General features: G+C 43.1%; 1 protein-coding gene across 2 annotated transcripts in view; it reads right to left on the bottom strand.

The window, feature by feature from the left end:
- The window catches only part of TBC1D8 (TBC1 domain family member 8), a 47,876-nt gene extending 39,354 nt beyond the window's left edge, over positions 1 to 8,522 (bottom strand). For both annotated transcript variants that reach the window (XM_018084140.1, XM_018084142.1), the window contains exon 1: positions 8,450 to 8,522. In XM_018084140.1, coding sequence (XP_017939629.1) covers positions 8,450 to 8,507 — 58 coding nt within the window. In that variant the 5' untranslated portion in view covers positions 8,508 to 8,522. The remainder of the gene's footprint in view (positions 1 to 8,449) is intronic.
- Positions 8,523 to 16,397: the final 7,875 nt, after the last annotated feature.

Genomic DNA, 16,397 nt, shown 5'->3' with positions numbered 1-16,397 from the left:
TCAATCCAAGCCATCGCTGTGGCTGACAGGGGGTCCTGTCATGTCTCACCTCTGCCAGAAAGTTCTGTGGTGGGGTTGCTCCAGAGGGAACATAAGGGGCAGTAGGGGAAAATAAAAGCAAGCACTGCTGAAGTTGAGCAAGTACAAAGAGTGGGTCCCATCCCCATGTTTTGGTCTCGTCCAAAAATAAAGAAGAGACTGACAGAGGCAGAGAACGGGGGGAAAAAGGGAATTACTAAGAGTGCATTTGCAGGAGCATGAAAAGGAGTCAACATTAATATATACACTCAAGCCTAACACGATCATTTAGTTGAAACTGTTGTAGCATGAAAATCACAAAAACTAGAGGCAAAATTTTTCCAGTGCAAGTTGCCTCATACTCATTTGGGGTAACATAACATCAGAAAATAAACAATCTAAAAATCCCTAAACAAACAAAAAAACAAGAAGCTTTATGCAGTATGCTGATTTTGAAATCTGCTTTGAAAAATACCAAGCTTGTGAGCAAGCACCGTTGTAATAATATGTCCTAACAGTTTGTTCCATGGAAGGGTCTTTTATAAAAGTGAATTGTTTATAAAATAAAAGGGTCTCTGCCTTGCAAGTACATATAAATGATATAAAGGGTCTCTGGCTCACATGTTCATGCATCAGCTTGCCTTCGGTCAAGATGATGCAGACCTCTTCTGCATCACAGGCAACAGCAAAACCCTTTATACTACAGGACAGTAAAGTGAAAGGAAACAGAAGCAGAAGGGGAAAAGGCAGAAGAATTGCTACACAGGTTTTCTTCCCAAAACTCCCACTGCTTTTTTATTTTTACTCTATATGGGACAAGACTTTTGGGAGGAACGTAAAATTCAGAGTACCTCTTCCCCTTTTACGAGCCACTTCACCAACTTCTTGTCCGCTTTTTGACCTCCCAAGACTCAGAAGTATTTCAGGAAAAGCAATTAACCATACAGTAACTGTACTAAGGAAAGCTGCAGACGTAGGTTTAGATAGCCTTCTACTACAGACCACTGACAGAACATTGCAGGTTCCTCAAAAGGTACAAGTTTCTTCATGCAAAAAGACTATTTCCAGGCTAAAAGCCACATGCAAATGTCCAGTGTAGTATGTACACTTTTGACAAATATGGAGGAAAAGACAGGAGAAGTGGAAAAAGACCCTTTTCTACTGAAATTATATGCTTTTCCTCAACAAATCTGATCACTTTAGCTGGAACCTGGGTTTCAGGTAGGGCAACACCTACCTGTACTTTTTTAGAAAGTTTATAAAACACATCTGGAAAACTCACTACAAATCCCATACTTTACTTGGTAGTTCTTATTTCACTGAAACATCTACTTTCATGCATATTTTGTTGCTTGAATACTGGAAAATGGATACCTCCAAGTAAAACAAGACTGTTGTACTTCCAATTGCAAATCCATTTCTATCAAGTGTACATGCACATTGTGGATAAAATACAGCAAATAAACTGGAGTATAAAAATTACCAAGGAACCATTTCAAATTCTACAACAGGTAGGGACTGTCTCCCCTTTACAGAGGTCAACCTGTAACCAAGCAGGACACAAACAGGACATTGTGTAGCATGAACTTGTTGAGAATTTCTTCACACACATACACACAAAGCAAGGATTATAAGGATCAGGTTCTCAAATGAACTATCACAAGTGCACCACTCTTCATCTTTGAAGACATGGTTCCCCACAGAAAGATAAAAAAATCCCATTACAACTTATCTTGTGTCATGTTCATAACTAATCTAGGAACAGGAACATGTTTACATTAAGTTAACTTAACACCAACTTCTACTAAACATACCATATCTTTCAAACTAAAGAATGCAGGCTCCTTTTCCAAATTGTTGTTAATTATCTACATGGTATTTCAAAAATCCTTTCAAACTTCTGGGCAGAGGGTGATTAAAGCTGAACTCAAACTAAAAACTTGGGCTGAAAAACTATCATTTCCTTCTTTTAGGATAGCATGCAAGAGGCAGTCTAAGATACCCTCTACATACAGCAAGATGATTTCTACTTACCTCCATCATATTCTAAAGGCCTTAAAGGGAAATTTTTGAGAACTACTCAAATGCCTTCCCATAAAAGGGGTGGTCACTTTGGCAGCTGTAAGGCAGAGGAACTTGAACTGATCACTTAGAAGTCTGGGACCAATAAGTTAATAAAATCCTACCAAAAAATAAAATGAAAAGGCAAAAGGCCAAAGCTGCCATTGCCTTTTTTTTTTTTTTTCTGGGAGGGCCGGTGGGGGAAGAAAAAAATAAAAAAAAAGAAGAGTTAAATCTAAGTCTAAGTGACAAGAAAGCCTGAAGTACAACAACACTCAGTAATGCTACCCTTTCAGTTTTACTTTGTTTTTAAATAAGACATCTGGTCACCACAGCCAGGATCTTTTGTTTAACATGAACTCATAAATTCATTACAAAGTGGAGAGTGAAAGCCAATGTAGTTCAAAGAAGCAATTATATGTGGTATCTGCAATTAGTTAATAAGAAATTCTGATGGCACTTTTAAAATCTGAGGAACAGCAGGTCAGATGCACACACAGGGGCACCTCTTCCCACCCATTTGCCATAGCCCTGAACCTCCCAAATGAAGCACTTACACCCCCTCTTCCAAAATCAAAGGGGTGACATAGAAGACAGAGTCCAGCCTGTGTCTCCAGCATCCTAGGCAACAGCTTTAGTCACTGTACAAGCAAATTGACCGCTGCAGAAGTTTGAAGAAGGGAGAAAATTGTCCTTTCACTTCTCCTAAGTCTACTCGGAAAAAAAAAAAAGACTTGAGATTTCCATTGCACCTGAGACCAGCACAGCAGGACAGATGTGCAACAAGGCCTGACTTAAAAGTATTTCCCAATTCCAGTCCTTCCAAGAAAACAGGCAGAGGACCACCACCGTACAAGGACGCAAACCAGACTGCCAAGATGCTTAATGACTCCAAAGCTGAGGCTTCTCTCAGCCACAGGCACCTGGTACTTCCAAAATAGGAAAGTGATGGCACCACGCGGTCGCGAAGGACCGGCTGCTCTGCAGGGACATGGAAAAGAGCAATTGGTGGTTACACTCACTCATATCGTGCCAAAGCCATGTTTTAAATAGTCATACCCCTCTTTCTTTTTTTCAATCAGACTAGGTTATTTTTGTGAGACAAAACCACCAAATTGAGGCATTTACGATTACAGTCACAGCACAGCATCCTTCCATGCTATCGCTCCAGTACAAAGTCATGAAGTGGAAAGTATGCCTTCCATTTCATCCTTGGGAGCTTACTGTGGTTTGCTACATCTGCTCCACCACAGAAAGCTGGGGGCAGAAAGAAAAATAAGCCCAGCTGTCTGACAAAAGCTATACTTTATCCAAAACGAGAAAGCTCTTCCCAGGAAGAAGAAGAAGCTAACAGCACAGGTTGCTTCCCAGTGGTTGCAGTTTTGTAAGGAGAGTTAATCGCTGCAAGAAGCACTCTAAGCTGTTCAAGCACATGAATTGGGAGAAAAGAGTAAATCAAACAATTCAGACAATCATAAAAATAAAGTTGGGGTTTTTTCAAGGACAGTGAAATTGAACTAACAGCTTCAATAAAGCAGAATTAATCTCGGCTTTTTGAGGCAGAAAGCACTCCATACCCTGAATCCTAATTACACTTCTTCACATAGCTTCCTCTAGCCTGCAATGATTTGCAAACAATTAGTCTCACAATAGCCATGGTGGGCAGCAATTAGCCACGCTAGAGGAGGTAAGCAAACTGGAAGAGCCCACCATCAGGCAGAACACAGGGAGGAAACATGGATGTACCCATTCCTTAGTCCCTGCCATCTCTGTGCTCCAGCTGATGGAGCAGAAGGCTGCTTTTCACACCAACCAGCATAAGCTCAGCCTGACAAAAGGGCATTCCTGGGACAGCACCAAAGAGCAGGGACTGATGCCTGGTTCTGCAATGCATCTTAGAAGCTCTCTCTAGGACCACTGTCCTTGCTGCAAGAGAGATGGGGGGGTTATGAAGCTGACTCCCACTGGGCCTCAACCACCTTAACATGCAGGAACCCTAACCAGTGATCACAACCCCATGGGTGGTCCAAGGCAAGACCCACAGCTGAGATGCACTGAGGATCCACTGCTGCCTCCTCTTACAGCCCAGCCAGAGAGTGCCACACATCCCAAAGGCACTAAGCATTATAGGCTAAGGTGGAGATTTTTGAGCTGCACCTCAGGATATGGCCCAGGACAGTGGGCACAAAGCTACTGTTGGCCAGTGGTGGCCCCCAGCATAAATGTTTGGGGACACCTTTCATACTACCTTGATTTAATTTCTCTAAAAGTTCCAAACTCAGATGTCAAGCAGGTTGTTACTTTCACTCAGGCCTCCCTAAAATATATGTTTTTGATGGATAGGAACACCATCTTGGCTTTACAACAGCCACGCTGTCTTCATTTGCAAAATTATATCAAAAGGTTTTGATACAATACAGCACCCATTAGAAAGTATTTCTTATTATGCTTCTATCACCAGAAAAAAAGTTGCAGAACATATTTGAGTAAGTAATACAAAAAAAGATGAAGAAGGACTCCTCCAACAGCTGTAGGAAGGCTGTGTTTCCTTTGTAATGATAAGGGCTCACCACACTCAAAGATAAGCACAGACAACATTAGATTTCAGCATAAAGACCTAATGCTCCAAGCATTTATTCACCCAGGGAAATACTCAACATCCAAACTCTTACAATACTTCCAAGGCAGGCTTTGCTAGATCAAACACTGCCACTAGGTAAATTGGTTTCTGCTGAGCTGGGACTTCTTTAAATCTGGCACGTAACGGTAACAAATTACTTAATTATTATTCCTAGTTCCCAGTGCTCCAGGGAAGGTGGACATGTTCCTGGATGTGACGCCGAGCTCTTGCACTGGACCACCACCTAGAGAGGGAAAGACCATGCACCCTCTCTCCTGGCATGGTGGAAATGGCATCACTGCCCTGGGGCACTGGTTATTTCTCCTCAGCCCTGCTTCCCCGTGGGCTGCTTCCCCAGGCGGGAATGCTGCCATGGCAGAGCACTCACAGCTGCTTATCTCAGTCCTCTGCCATCAGTCCAGGTCACGCCAAGCCTATTTTTATAGCCCTGAAGGCCACTGAGCCAAATGCTTTGATTCTCACATTACAAGTGAAAATACCTGAAACTGTTTTCCACCTGAAAATGGACAAGAAGATGGGATATACAAGCTGCTGCTGCAGCCCTGTACATTATTCAAACACAGGGCACTAATTGGGGCAATATAAAAAAGTCTTTCGCTTTTTCTGGTGTGTGCTGTAAATAACACTGAACAGACTGAACTAGTGCTACCTAAACTCTGCCACCACAGACATTCTTAATTATTTTACAGAGAAGACATTTTTTCCTATGAGGGGAGTGAGACACTGAAACACGTTGCCCAGAAGTTGGGGATGCCCCATCTCTTGAAGTGTTGAAGGCCAGGCTGGATGGGGCTTTAACCATCCTGGTCTAGTGGAAGGTGACCCTGCCACATGGCAGGGGAGTTGGAACTAGATGGTCCTCTAAGGTCCCTTCCAGTCCCCATGTTCTATGATTCTCCTGCCTTTTCCTGTGCCACTTGGCCTCCACAGCATGAAAATAAAAAGACACCATAGCTGTTTACTGGATTAGTCTTGCACAAGTTGGTGGTCAATCGCTAAGCAGACACAACCCCACAGTCCCTCCTTTCGAACCAAAGGTACTTCCTCACCTTTAATATTAGCATTTAACACGATGGTAATATTTCAACACAAGCATCTGCATTTCACCTTCCCCATCTGTGCCTTAGGATTAGGAAATAGCCCAGAAAGCCAAGCAGAGGGGGCCAGAGAAGCACACAGAGATCAAGGAGGCACAGGGGTCAGGAATCTGAGTGCCCAGTTTTGCAGGTAGTAGCCTGGCCCCCTGCTCCTATCCTTCCTTCCAGCTCAAACACTGTAACAAAGAAGCCATCCTCTTAGGAAAGAGCTTACAAGTATGCACGGTCCTTAAAAAAATGTTTCAGTAAAATAAAGAGATTAAAAAGGGGGAAAAAACCCTGCCCATCTGAATTCCAGTTGTGGGCAAGGCTAGATAACATTTTGACAAGAGTCCAAGCTTTTAATAAAGTATGCAGGTTTCTCTCTCTCCTGTGCAAGGCTTCAGAGAGCTGTTCTTTAAGAAAACAAAACACGAATGCAGACAGTGAGCATACCAATATCCTTTATTACTATCAGCATTGTGGCATCTTCCTCTCCTCAAACTGCTGCATTTGAAATAAAAGTGTTTTGTTTGGGTGGTTTTTTTCCCATCAGCACTCAGGTTGAGCATTTATCCATCCATAACTTGTTTTGGTATCCTGAACATATTCTAAGACAAAAAGACAAGCTGTTTTGAAGACTGTATTGGGATGCATCTTTTAATATGATTCTAAGAATATGCTATTCATTTTGCCTTCCCACTCTCCGAAGGAAAAAAAATTTATTTGCTTTCTTTAGTAAAAATCCAAGTCTTCATGGTATTTTTGCCCCTCTCCCTGTAATGAACAGGGGCCATCTAAATGGATTCCCTGTCTGAGTTGAAAGAATCCTCAACCACTGTGGTCCCCTTGCTTCCCTTCCCTGAAGGGGAAATATAAAAATTATTTACTTCAGACCTTGGGAGGTGCACAGGGCTACTAAAAGCTGAGGTATTAACAATGGTTACAGGACCACTTGAACAGAACAGTATGAAAGAGCAGCAAAAGATATTTTGCTTTTTTAATTTCCAGGAAAAAGACACAGAGCTTACCAACAGCCAATTTTCTGTATGCATTAAAAAAATTAAAATCCAGGCAAACAGAAGATAAGAAAGAAAGGTCTTATCACATAACTCTGTACTCTGTAGATCAGTTGAAAGCTATCACTCTGCAAGAATTTTATTTAAAAGAAAAAATTAAATCCTAAAATGGGACTTTATTTCAATTGTTGGCATATAGCTCATGGAAGTCTATTTGTCATTCCCACCACATTTGTTTTTACTAAAGTAATAATAAGGTTCAGATTCACATACAGAAGATGCTTCTTTTTTTCCAGTGTATTATCTTATATTTAGAGTTGTGAACCGTAAAGGTTTATATGAGCGGAAGAAGAAGAAATGAATTTCCTTTCAAAATGTTCATCCTCTGCGATTTGCAAACAATGTAAGACCATATCCAGTTTGGAAAGTGCCCTGAGCTGAAAATGGAGGCTGGAAAAATAGCAGGGCAAGATATCATAACTAAATTAAAAACATGGATAAAACAGGAACAAAACATAATCTTTTACTGATCTACTTCAAGCATGAAGTTTAAGCAGCACTGTATCTCAACAAGACAAAAAGCTACTTGAAATAAGAGTTCATATTAAAGTCTTACTTAATATCTCATTTATAAAAGGGAGGATTCACAAGTGTTTAAAAGAATCCTGAGAGGGGTTTTATATGCTAAGAGTGTGCAATATGAAGCACTGTATAAACAGCAACTGCAACACTAGCTGCTTGGTAAGAATGAAAAACTACTCTCAGTCCAGCACTCTTGATGAAATTGTTCCCAACACCTCCCAGAACAAGCAGTTTTGCTGTCAAAATGCACAAAACTAATCTAATCAAACAGAAAAGTGCATGAAGCTTTCAACATCCTCTAATAAAAATGAAAGTAGTGGTTCACTTAAAGACTAAATCATCTTGTAGTATTTACCATAAGGCATTTGACAGTATTTTTGACTAATGGCATCTCAAGCTTATCCTTAATATGTAACTCCAGAACCAAAGATATTAGCAAGTATAAATCCAACTAACTTTGACCTGTCAGTCATAGCTACATCACAAGCCTTTTTTGTAGGGATCACTAAAAGGCTCTCCAATTAGGCTAATAAAACCCCAGAACAAACAGAAACTGATGAGCTAAATAATTTTTTTAAAATCTATAACTTAAAAATAGTTTTTAAATTAGTTATTAGTTAAAAAATAATTCATGTTTTGTAAAGTATTTCTAAAACATTTTCATTTTCCTTCCTAACAGAGATGTCAAGTAGAGATCCAGGTGAAGTGGCAAGCTAAACATTTATGAGCAAAAGAATCTCTCTTGGGAAGACAGAACACAAAATGTCACTGGTCAGGTAAGGAAGAGTTAAATACAGCCTCCATCATTTTTTGTGCCAACTGCTTGCAAGCCCAGTGCGCATTTGGTAACTGCCCTAGGACACAAATTAAATAACAGTAGGAAATACAGTCTCTCGCTTACAAACATCTGCTCAGAGGCTGACTAAAACACAGTACATGAAGAGACACAGATACAGAAGAAACGCATTTGTGCAAGAGATCTTCTCTAGTCCGTCCTTCAGAAATTAAATCCACATAAAATATACCCTCCAGCTGTGCTAACCTACTCTTACCTAAAAGACAAAATGCCTTGGTAAGGAAGAAGTGGTGTCCTAGAAGAAAAAGAGACATGTAAATATGAGAATTGGGCCATATAACAGATGTCCCTTCATAGGTTCAGTGCAAATAGCATTTTGCAGCAACACGCACAAGGACAGCTCAGGCGCTGCACCCTTCCACCTTGTTTAAAGCAAATTACATCTCAAGTGGTCTGCTGCCCCATCAACACTCTTATGAAATCTAGTCTTCTGGGGATTTTGATTTTCTGATCCCACATGGGTCTAACACAGCCTGAGGATACACAACCTCCTCCTCACCATAGGAGTTATGAGATTCTCTTTTACCGTGGCACCTGCCTTCACGTACGGGATCTTCACATCTTTGAAACTTCCACCTTTTCATCAAATTTAACTGCAATTGGCCAGGGCTTATGTTATTAAAGCGAAGAGAAAACAGATATGGATACTGCTCTCATTTAAGCTTTGTTTCCCCAGTGAAACAAACATAACTTTTGGCTCTACTGCTTGGTAGACCATCCTCTGAAATACAGCAGTGCTTTACTGTCCTTTGTATCTGCCAGTTTGGAAATGCCAGGTACTAACAAAGTGTCTCTATAGTCATGGAAAGCAAGAATCAGGAGGTAAGCTTTGCATTGAAAGTAAACAGTTACCAGCAAAGCCCAGCTGTTTCTCAGTACAGGTCTCCATTTTGTTCATTCCAAGTGAAAACTGTGAAAAAAAATTACACTATCTGTCTAACTCCAGCTAGGCTTAATGCTCCATAACTCTTGCATTTTGGTTGTAGGACTCAAATTTCTAAACCCTTTTAAATACAAACATTTCCAAATGGTTTAAGAGACTGTCAGAATCTACAGTTCCCTTGCAAAATGTGTGAGACCGGAGCAGCTTTCCCTTGCCAGCCAAAAGAGATTTGAGCAAGCCTATGCAATGTAGATTCAGTAAGATGATTCACATAAAACTTAACCAGAGAGAAAAGCAGTTTGTTTGGTTTAAGCTTGCAAATTTCTATAGTGAAAAGCTCAGGCACGAGGCATTAACATTTGTGAAACTGAACCTCATGATTGTCCTGGACATAAATCAAGCAGCTGTAAATAGCTATTTTTAACTCCGAAAATTAATCCACATCGTCCCTACTGTCACAGAAGAGTGGTTTGACTTCCATACAGGGGGTAGGGGAAAACACTGAGGGTAAGCATTTAACGTGCTGGGAAAACTTCCATTTCATTAGTAATACATGGATAGTATGGGACCTACCAAGCCACAGTTAAGTTTTGTGCACTTTATGCACAGACAGGAGGATAAGTTCTGATTAAAAAAAAAATAAAAAAATTGCAGAAAGCAGTATTATGCAATGGCAAGGGTCAAGGGTTCAGGAACAAAAGGTTTTAATAAAATAAATATTAAACGTGGTAATGCAGTTTCTTAAACACCATAGAAAACACTGACTCTGAAAATACCTGACCATCCTTTCAAATATATAAGCCACCATTAAAAATTCTCATTTTGGTAAGGTACAAAACAGCCTCAACTGTTTTTAAGTAAGAACTACATTGTTAAACTATATTGTTTCTCCAAAGCACTGTTTGTTTGAATTCAGCTGCTGATGTCTTTGAATCAAAAGTTTGGCCCGAATTCCTCACTGAACAACGTCAGTGCAGCCTAACGCAGCGTTCTCGCCGGAATTATTCACGGATCCATACTGTTGCGAGAGTACAGCGTGATCCTTCTTCTCCGAATATATCCTTCGCTACACGTACCTGGAGTGCCACATGGATACAACGTGCCTGATTTACAGCCACATAAGCCGTAGTATAACTAACGCAAAAAAAAAGTGGCAATCCACTTTTCCACAACATTGAATTAACAACCCCTTCCCCGTAATGTCATGTACCGTCCAAAAGCCAAGAGTCCTGTACGTATTTATACAGCTCTCGTTATCGAAAGGGCAGGCGAGCCGCAGGTCGCGGCCGGTCCGGGGGGGGAAAGCACGGGTGGTCAACATGCCGAACGCGCTGCCACCGACCAGCCCCCGGCATCCCTCCACCCTCCAGCCGCCGTCCACGGGACCCCCCCGCCGAGCCCTCCCGATGGCGCTTCCCCAGCCGCCTTGCTGCGGGCCGCAGGCACCGCCGCGGCTCCTCCTGACTCGCTCCGCGGCCGCCCTTAGTCACGCTGAAGAAACCGTCGGGAGAGCAGCGCGGGGAAGTAACAATAAAAGTGGCTTCAGCGCCGCTCAAGGCTACGAAAGGGCGAAGCTGCTCCCCAGGCAACTCGGGGAGAGCCGGGGCCGCCATACTGCCCAGACCGGCGGCAGCCCTGCGCACCGCCCGCGGCGGGGACCCGCGGCGCCCCCGCCCTCTCCGCGCTATCGCCCGAGCGAGCCGAGGCCAGCGTGCCGTGCCGTGCCGTGCACGTTGCGTGCGAGCCGAAAAAGAGGCCGCTCACTGGTTCCCCCAGCCGCGACCCGCCGGCGGCTCCCCCGCGGCGGCCGAGCTCCGGAGGGGCAGAATGCGGGGCGGACCGCACCTCCCGGCCCGGCCGAGCGCCCCCGGACCCCCCGCGCCACCAGTTACGCGTGAAGCGGCCACCGCCGTCCTCCGTTGGCCCGACGCCGCTGCAGGATGAAGTAGCCGCTGCTCTCTGAGTGACCGCACAGCTTCGAGGCGGTTTCTTCAGCAGCACCCTCCCTCGGGCTTAACAGCCAATCTTTCCCCCGGCTCGGCGTCTCGCCTCCCCGTCCCCTCCTGAGCCCCGCGCCGCACCCCAGCCGCCCGAGCACATCGCCGCCGCGGGCTGCACGGCGCCGGCTCCGGCTCCCTACGGCGCGGGCCGCCGCCGGGGAGGAGCCGAAGGCGGAGCCCTAGAACGGGCCGCCCTTCCCGCGGAGTTCGGGGTTTTGTGCCGCAGCCGAGCGGGTCCGCGCCGCCGGGTAGATGCGGCTGGGGGCTCCGGCTGCAATTGAGGGGAACAGGAGAGAGGTCCAGGCTCTTCCTCTCGGGGGTCTCGTGGCGCCCCGAGCCCCTCACAGAGCACAGTGGGGTTCCTGCGGCACCCCGGGGTCCCGGAGGATCCCCGGCGGTGACACCCGCCGTGCATTTTACGGAGGTTGGTGTCCGGTCCCCGCACCCCCAGTATGTGTCCACCAGGTCCTGCACCTGAGAGCCTGTCCCACGGTCCCCGCCGTGGGAACCGCCAGGACTGCGGGCAGGAAAGGGTGCCCTGGCCTTGGGAAGAGGTGGGGAGGGTTGGGGGACTCTGCTTTCCTGTTTCCTTCTATATCTCAGCCTAAAGTGTGAGCCTGCAGCTGCTTACTTTGATGTTTGAAGGCCAGTGCTTGAAGCCTCGCCCCTCAACTGAAAAGTCTGAATCTAAATTTTACAGGGTTGGTTTTTTTCTCTCATTTTAGGAAATAATCTGGCACAGCTTGCGATTAAGTTGTTAGCAGGATCGTTTGTGAACCTGCACAAGTGGTTACTGCTGCAGCACCTTATGTTGGTAATCCTCTGACACTGTATTTTACAATTTTATTAACACAGATGGCCATTAATGAGGGTGGTGAGGCACTGGAACAGGTTGCCCAGAGAAGCTGAAGATGCTGCATCTCTGGAAGTGTTCAAGGCCAGGTTGGATGGACCTCTGAGCAACCTGGTCTAGTGGAAGGTGTCCCTGCCCATGGCAGGGCGGTTGGAAATAGATAATCTTTAAGGTCCCTCCGAACCCAACCCTTTCTATGATTGAAACATGACCAATATACTTTCTTTCAGTCACAGTCCATTTCCAGGTAACATAAAATAATAAATAAGTAGCCAGCTGCTAAAGCTCACTCACTCACTCTTCTAGATTAAAGACCCTAGTCACTGTGGGTTAAATCATATATAAATTTCAGTAAAGATCCCTCTAAATAGAGAATTCTGAGTAGGGAAAAAGATCTGAGCTTTGCTTTACCAACCTCAGCCTATTGTTACATGAGTTGTGAACTTCCTAACTCTTTGAAAGGGACCAGTGCTGCAGTGTGCTACTTAGCAAAGCCAGCAGTAATTCCCAGTAATTAACTGGGAATTGGAAGATGCCCATGTGGACTGGTTTCCATGTGCCAGTCAAAATTCTGTATTCAGCTGCAGTCTGCTAAACACTGTGTGATCCGTGTTCTTTACAATTTCTATGTACAGCAATGATTTCATTTCCATACATAGAATTGCAAGCAAGCACTTTAAACATACTACTTGTCTGATATAAAAATAAAAGCTGTTAAAAGGAGAAAAGGGACATACACATAATAATGTATTAAAAATTAATGAGTGTAAGGAGAAGTTGCTTTAAATGCTCTTGCAGGATAAGAATAGCTCAGAGGTTTTCCCTGCCCCCCAAAACTATCCTGAAGATATGTAAGTCTTGAAAGTTTAAATGCTTGGTGAAGTGTGATGGTGAATATTCACTGTGCAGATATTTGAATATTCATTTCTGTTATTGTTTTGAGAGTGTTGTTTACATTCAACCTTGGGGTTTAGGCAGGCTGATCTGAGACATAATTGAGAAGAGGACCAAGCAAGTTGTTGACCTTTGATGTGCTTTTGAGCTTGAGAATTAGCAAAAGAGTAAAGCAGTTGGTTTCAGGATCCAGTGTCATGCACACCTGCTCTGGTAATTACATCCTGAGACAGGCTTCTGTTGAACCTCACCAACAGTACTCCTTCAGAGTCACCACATCCAAGTTATCCCAACAACCATTCAATCAAAATGGGATTCTTCATGCTTTTTGAGCAGCTTTTCCAACACATGGAACCGGTAGAAGGTAATTAAAAAAGAAGCTCTAAGAAATGGCTTCAGAGGGGCAAGAGGGGGATGGATGAGATGAGGAAAGACTCAACCAGGACGACAGAGTAAAACAAAACACTTTCTAGTATATATTGTAATAAACACATCTACTGAAAGCAGGAGCATCCTTCTTTCTCAATGTGGCATTGCATGCACATCTGACATCCTGAGGCACCGCTTCTGCCTGAAAACTAGATAGTCTTTGGCAACAGCTAACAAAAGGTTTATGTAGGACTGGTTATTTTCACAGCAGGTATTTGAACAGGATTTCGATGATGTGCGAATCTTCTGAAGTCTCCTGTGAGGCAATAGTTTTAAAATGCTTGTGTCTGAAGAGGTAAATAAAACCAGGGAGGATGACAATCTAGTAGATTATTAGATGAAAAACAGAGTGCTGTGAGAAGTTACACATCTTTTTATTTATTCTCTGATGTAGTCTAGAAAAGATGGGACTATCTTACTCAATCGCTTGAAGGTACTTAAGGTTAGTAGGCCAGAGAAAAATAGCTTTAAAAAATGAAGATGTATTTGAAAGCAAAGAACTGAAAATTAATGTTTCTGGCCTTATGCCACCCTTAGCATGTACTCTGAAATGACTGTGTTTGTGTTATTTATGATGCCATGTATCTTTTCTGAATTTCAGTATCAATAGCACATGGCAAGGAGTCTGTCATTCAGCCTACGTTAGAGCATCAGTCATACCCAGAACAAATTGCAGAGATCGTGAGCATCCATGAAATAGAGTAGAGACGGCACAGGGAACAATCACAAGGAAAACTTTGCTTTCCCTTATTGCCTTTGTAACTGACTGCCTTCCTAGCCCTAGTCAGGCCCTTTAACTTCACACAACTTCATCTTTTTTCATCCATCAAACTGATATATAATTTTTATTCTGGATGTCACTGAGGTGCTCGGGGAAGGCAGATTCCTCCTGTGCATAAAATGGATAATGCTTTCATTGACAGGAAAGAGGCAGCCATGGTGCTCTGGGCCTCCTGCCTGGGTCAGCCTACATCAGAGGGGAGCTGGCAATACTTGAACAAACTTAGGGGAGTGTGATTGTGCTCTAGGATAGGCTCCAGGACTTGAAGGTGCATCGTTGAAGCTGATGCACGTATCGGCTGCCACAAAAAGAGGTTGTCTATGCTCCCTCCCTGCCCCTGTCAGACCTTCTGTAGTGAATTGCATTAACTAAACTAGTTGAAAACTGACTTTTATTTATTTGTTTCGGCTAGGTTAGTTGTTTAGTCATGTGAAAATGCATTTCCTGGACTCAGGGAAAGAAACAGGCTGATTTTTCAGGCAGGAGACTGTAGGGAGATTCATTTGCATTTATCATGAAATGAGAACCTAAAGATGGAGATTTATTTATACTTTAAAAAAAAATGAGCTGGAATTTGGCTAGCATTCTGTAGGTGCACAGTCCAATCATCTCCATGTTTCCAGTTTTGATTCTTTACCTTGTGTCTTTATTAGTGTCTGAAAAAGCACTAATCAGTGAGCTGATTCAATTCCTGACACACAGTTGCTGAAACTCTCAGATGATCCTGAGTTTGGACTTACTGGATGCTGCAGTGAGTGCAGTGTAGGGTGGTAGGGAAATAATTCAGTGAATATAACATTGGAAATTCAAACTGCTAGCTAGTACATCTAGGGAAAAATAACTAAAACATACTTATTCTAGGACACACACACACAAAAAAAAAACCCTCACAGAGATTAATCAACAGCTGTTGTTTTCAACCCTTTATTTTCTGCAGCCCCAAATTTTTCCACTATGGCTTCAGCCTCCTGTAGACCAGTTGCCAACAGGCATCAATACATTTACTTTTCTTAGTGGCATGTCCCCTTCAAGTCTGGCATGTCACCCTAAAGCCATCCACCAATGCAGAGGTCCACAGCCCCCTGGCAGGAAACCATTGAGCACTCTGAGAGCAGGGAAGGGATTTTTCTGAGGAGATGAAGCCACAGATCTTCAGATTCACCATATTGATATGTGGCTTGATTTTGAAAAGACCTTATCTCCTACCTACACTGAACTAAGGAGCAGATATAGTGACACACATTGTCAGCACCCAGCAGCAGCCTTAAGCCCTCAGGACACCGCTCCAAGCACTGGGTCACCCTTGAAAGAACTCTCAAGATCCAAAATCCCCCACTGCTAAGACTGCCAGGCTTTCCATGTAATGTAGGATTATATTTCTTGCATTGTGGAGACAATCCCCAACACAGACCAGGTAGATAACAGTCCTCCTCTACAGAAGACTGAGGGGATATATCATATCATTCTTGATATATCGTATTAATTTCAGAGTACTTCAGTATTTGAGCAATGTAGATCTAGCGGAGACAGTTTAAGAAAAGATCAACAGAAATTATTAAGGGTTTTAAGTTGATTTGTGAGCTCACATTGAATGGATCTGATATACGTGTAGCTCGTCTGAAAGTGATAACTGAAGTAGAACACAAAATAGCTGCCTATAAGGATCAGTGTGTTAAACAAAACATAATGTATTTATTGCATTAAAAAAAAGTAATTCACTAAATGCAATAAGATATTAAAAAAAAGAGGAAAGTTTACATTAAATACTAAGCCTACTAAGCAAATCAAATTGTTCAGAGAAGTTTTTACCATGAATAGTGCACCAAGGGACTAGAAACATTTTGAAAATAGTATAAGATAAATAATTTCATTTAAGATGGAATTACTTTCTAATGTAACTCTGCAGTCACAAAGATAAGGCAACCAAGCAAGATACCCTCTGCTTTCTATGACCAGGTAATGACTTTTTTTCACTATAAGAAATCCCCTACAAGAGGGGATTTTTTAAGATGCTTTGAAAGGCTCCTCTGCAAGGTTTTTTCCTGTCAGACACCCTCACAGACATTGTGCTGTTGGAAAGGGGCCATGTTTCCTTCTCACTCACAGAAAGTCCACTTCAAATTTGGCAGAAACAAGACGGGCCAAAGGGAAATCACGGGAATTCACACGCAGATCCCAACTGCTGGCAACATGCCTCCATTGAAACAACACTGCAAAGACCCCTCCTTCCAGACAGATCAGATCCCAGGAATCTGCAAAAGCAGTTCTTAAACTTAGATCTGTGAAATAGATTCAAATGCAAGA

This window comes from Manacus vitellinus, unplaced genomic scaffold (assembly GCF_001715985.3).
Source record: "Manacus vitellinus isolate BGI_N305 unplaced genomic scaffold, ASM171598v3 scaffold_7_pilon, whole genome shotgun sequence".
In the NCBI taxonomy this organism is placed as follows: domain Eukaryota; kingdom Metazoa; phylum Chordata; class Aves; order Passeriformes; family Pipridae; genus Manacus; species Manacus vitellinus.
The sequence above is the reverse complement of the archived record's forward strand: the minus strand, read 5'-3'. Positions and strand labels throughout refer to the sequence as shown.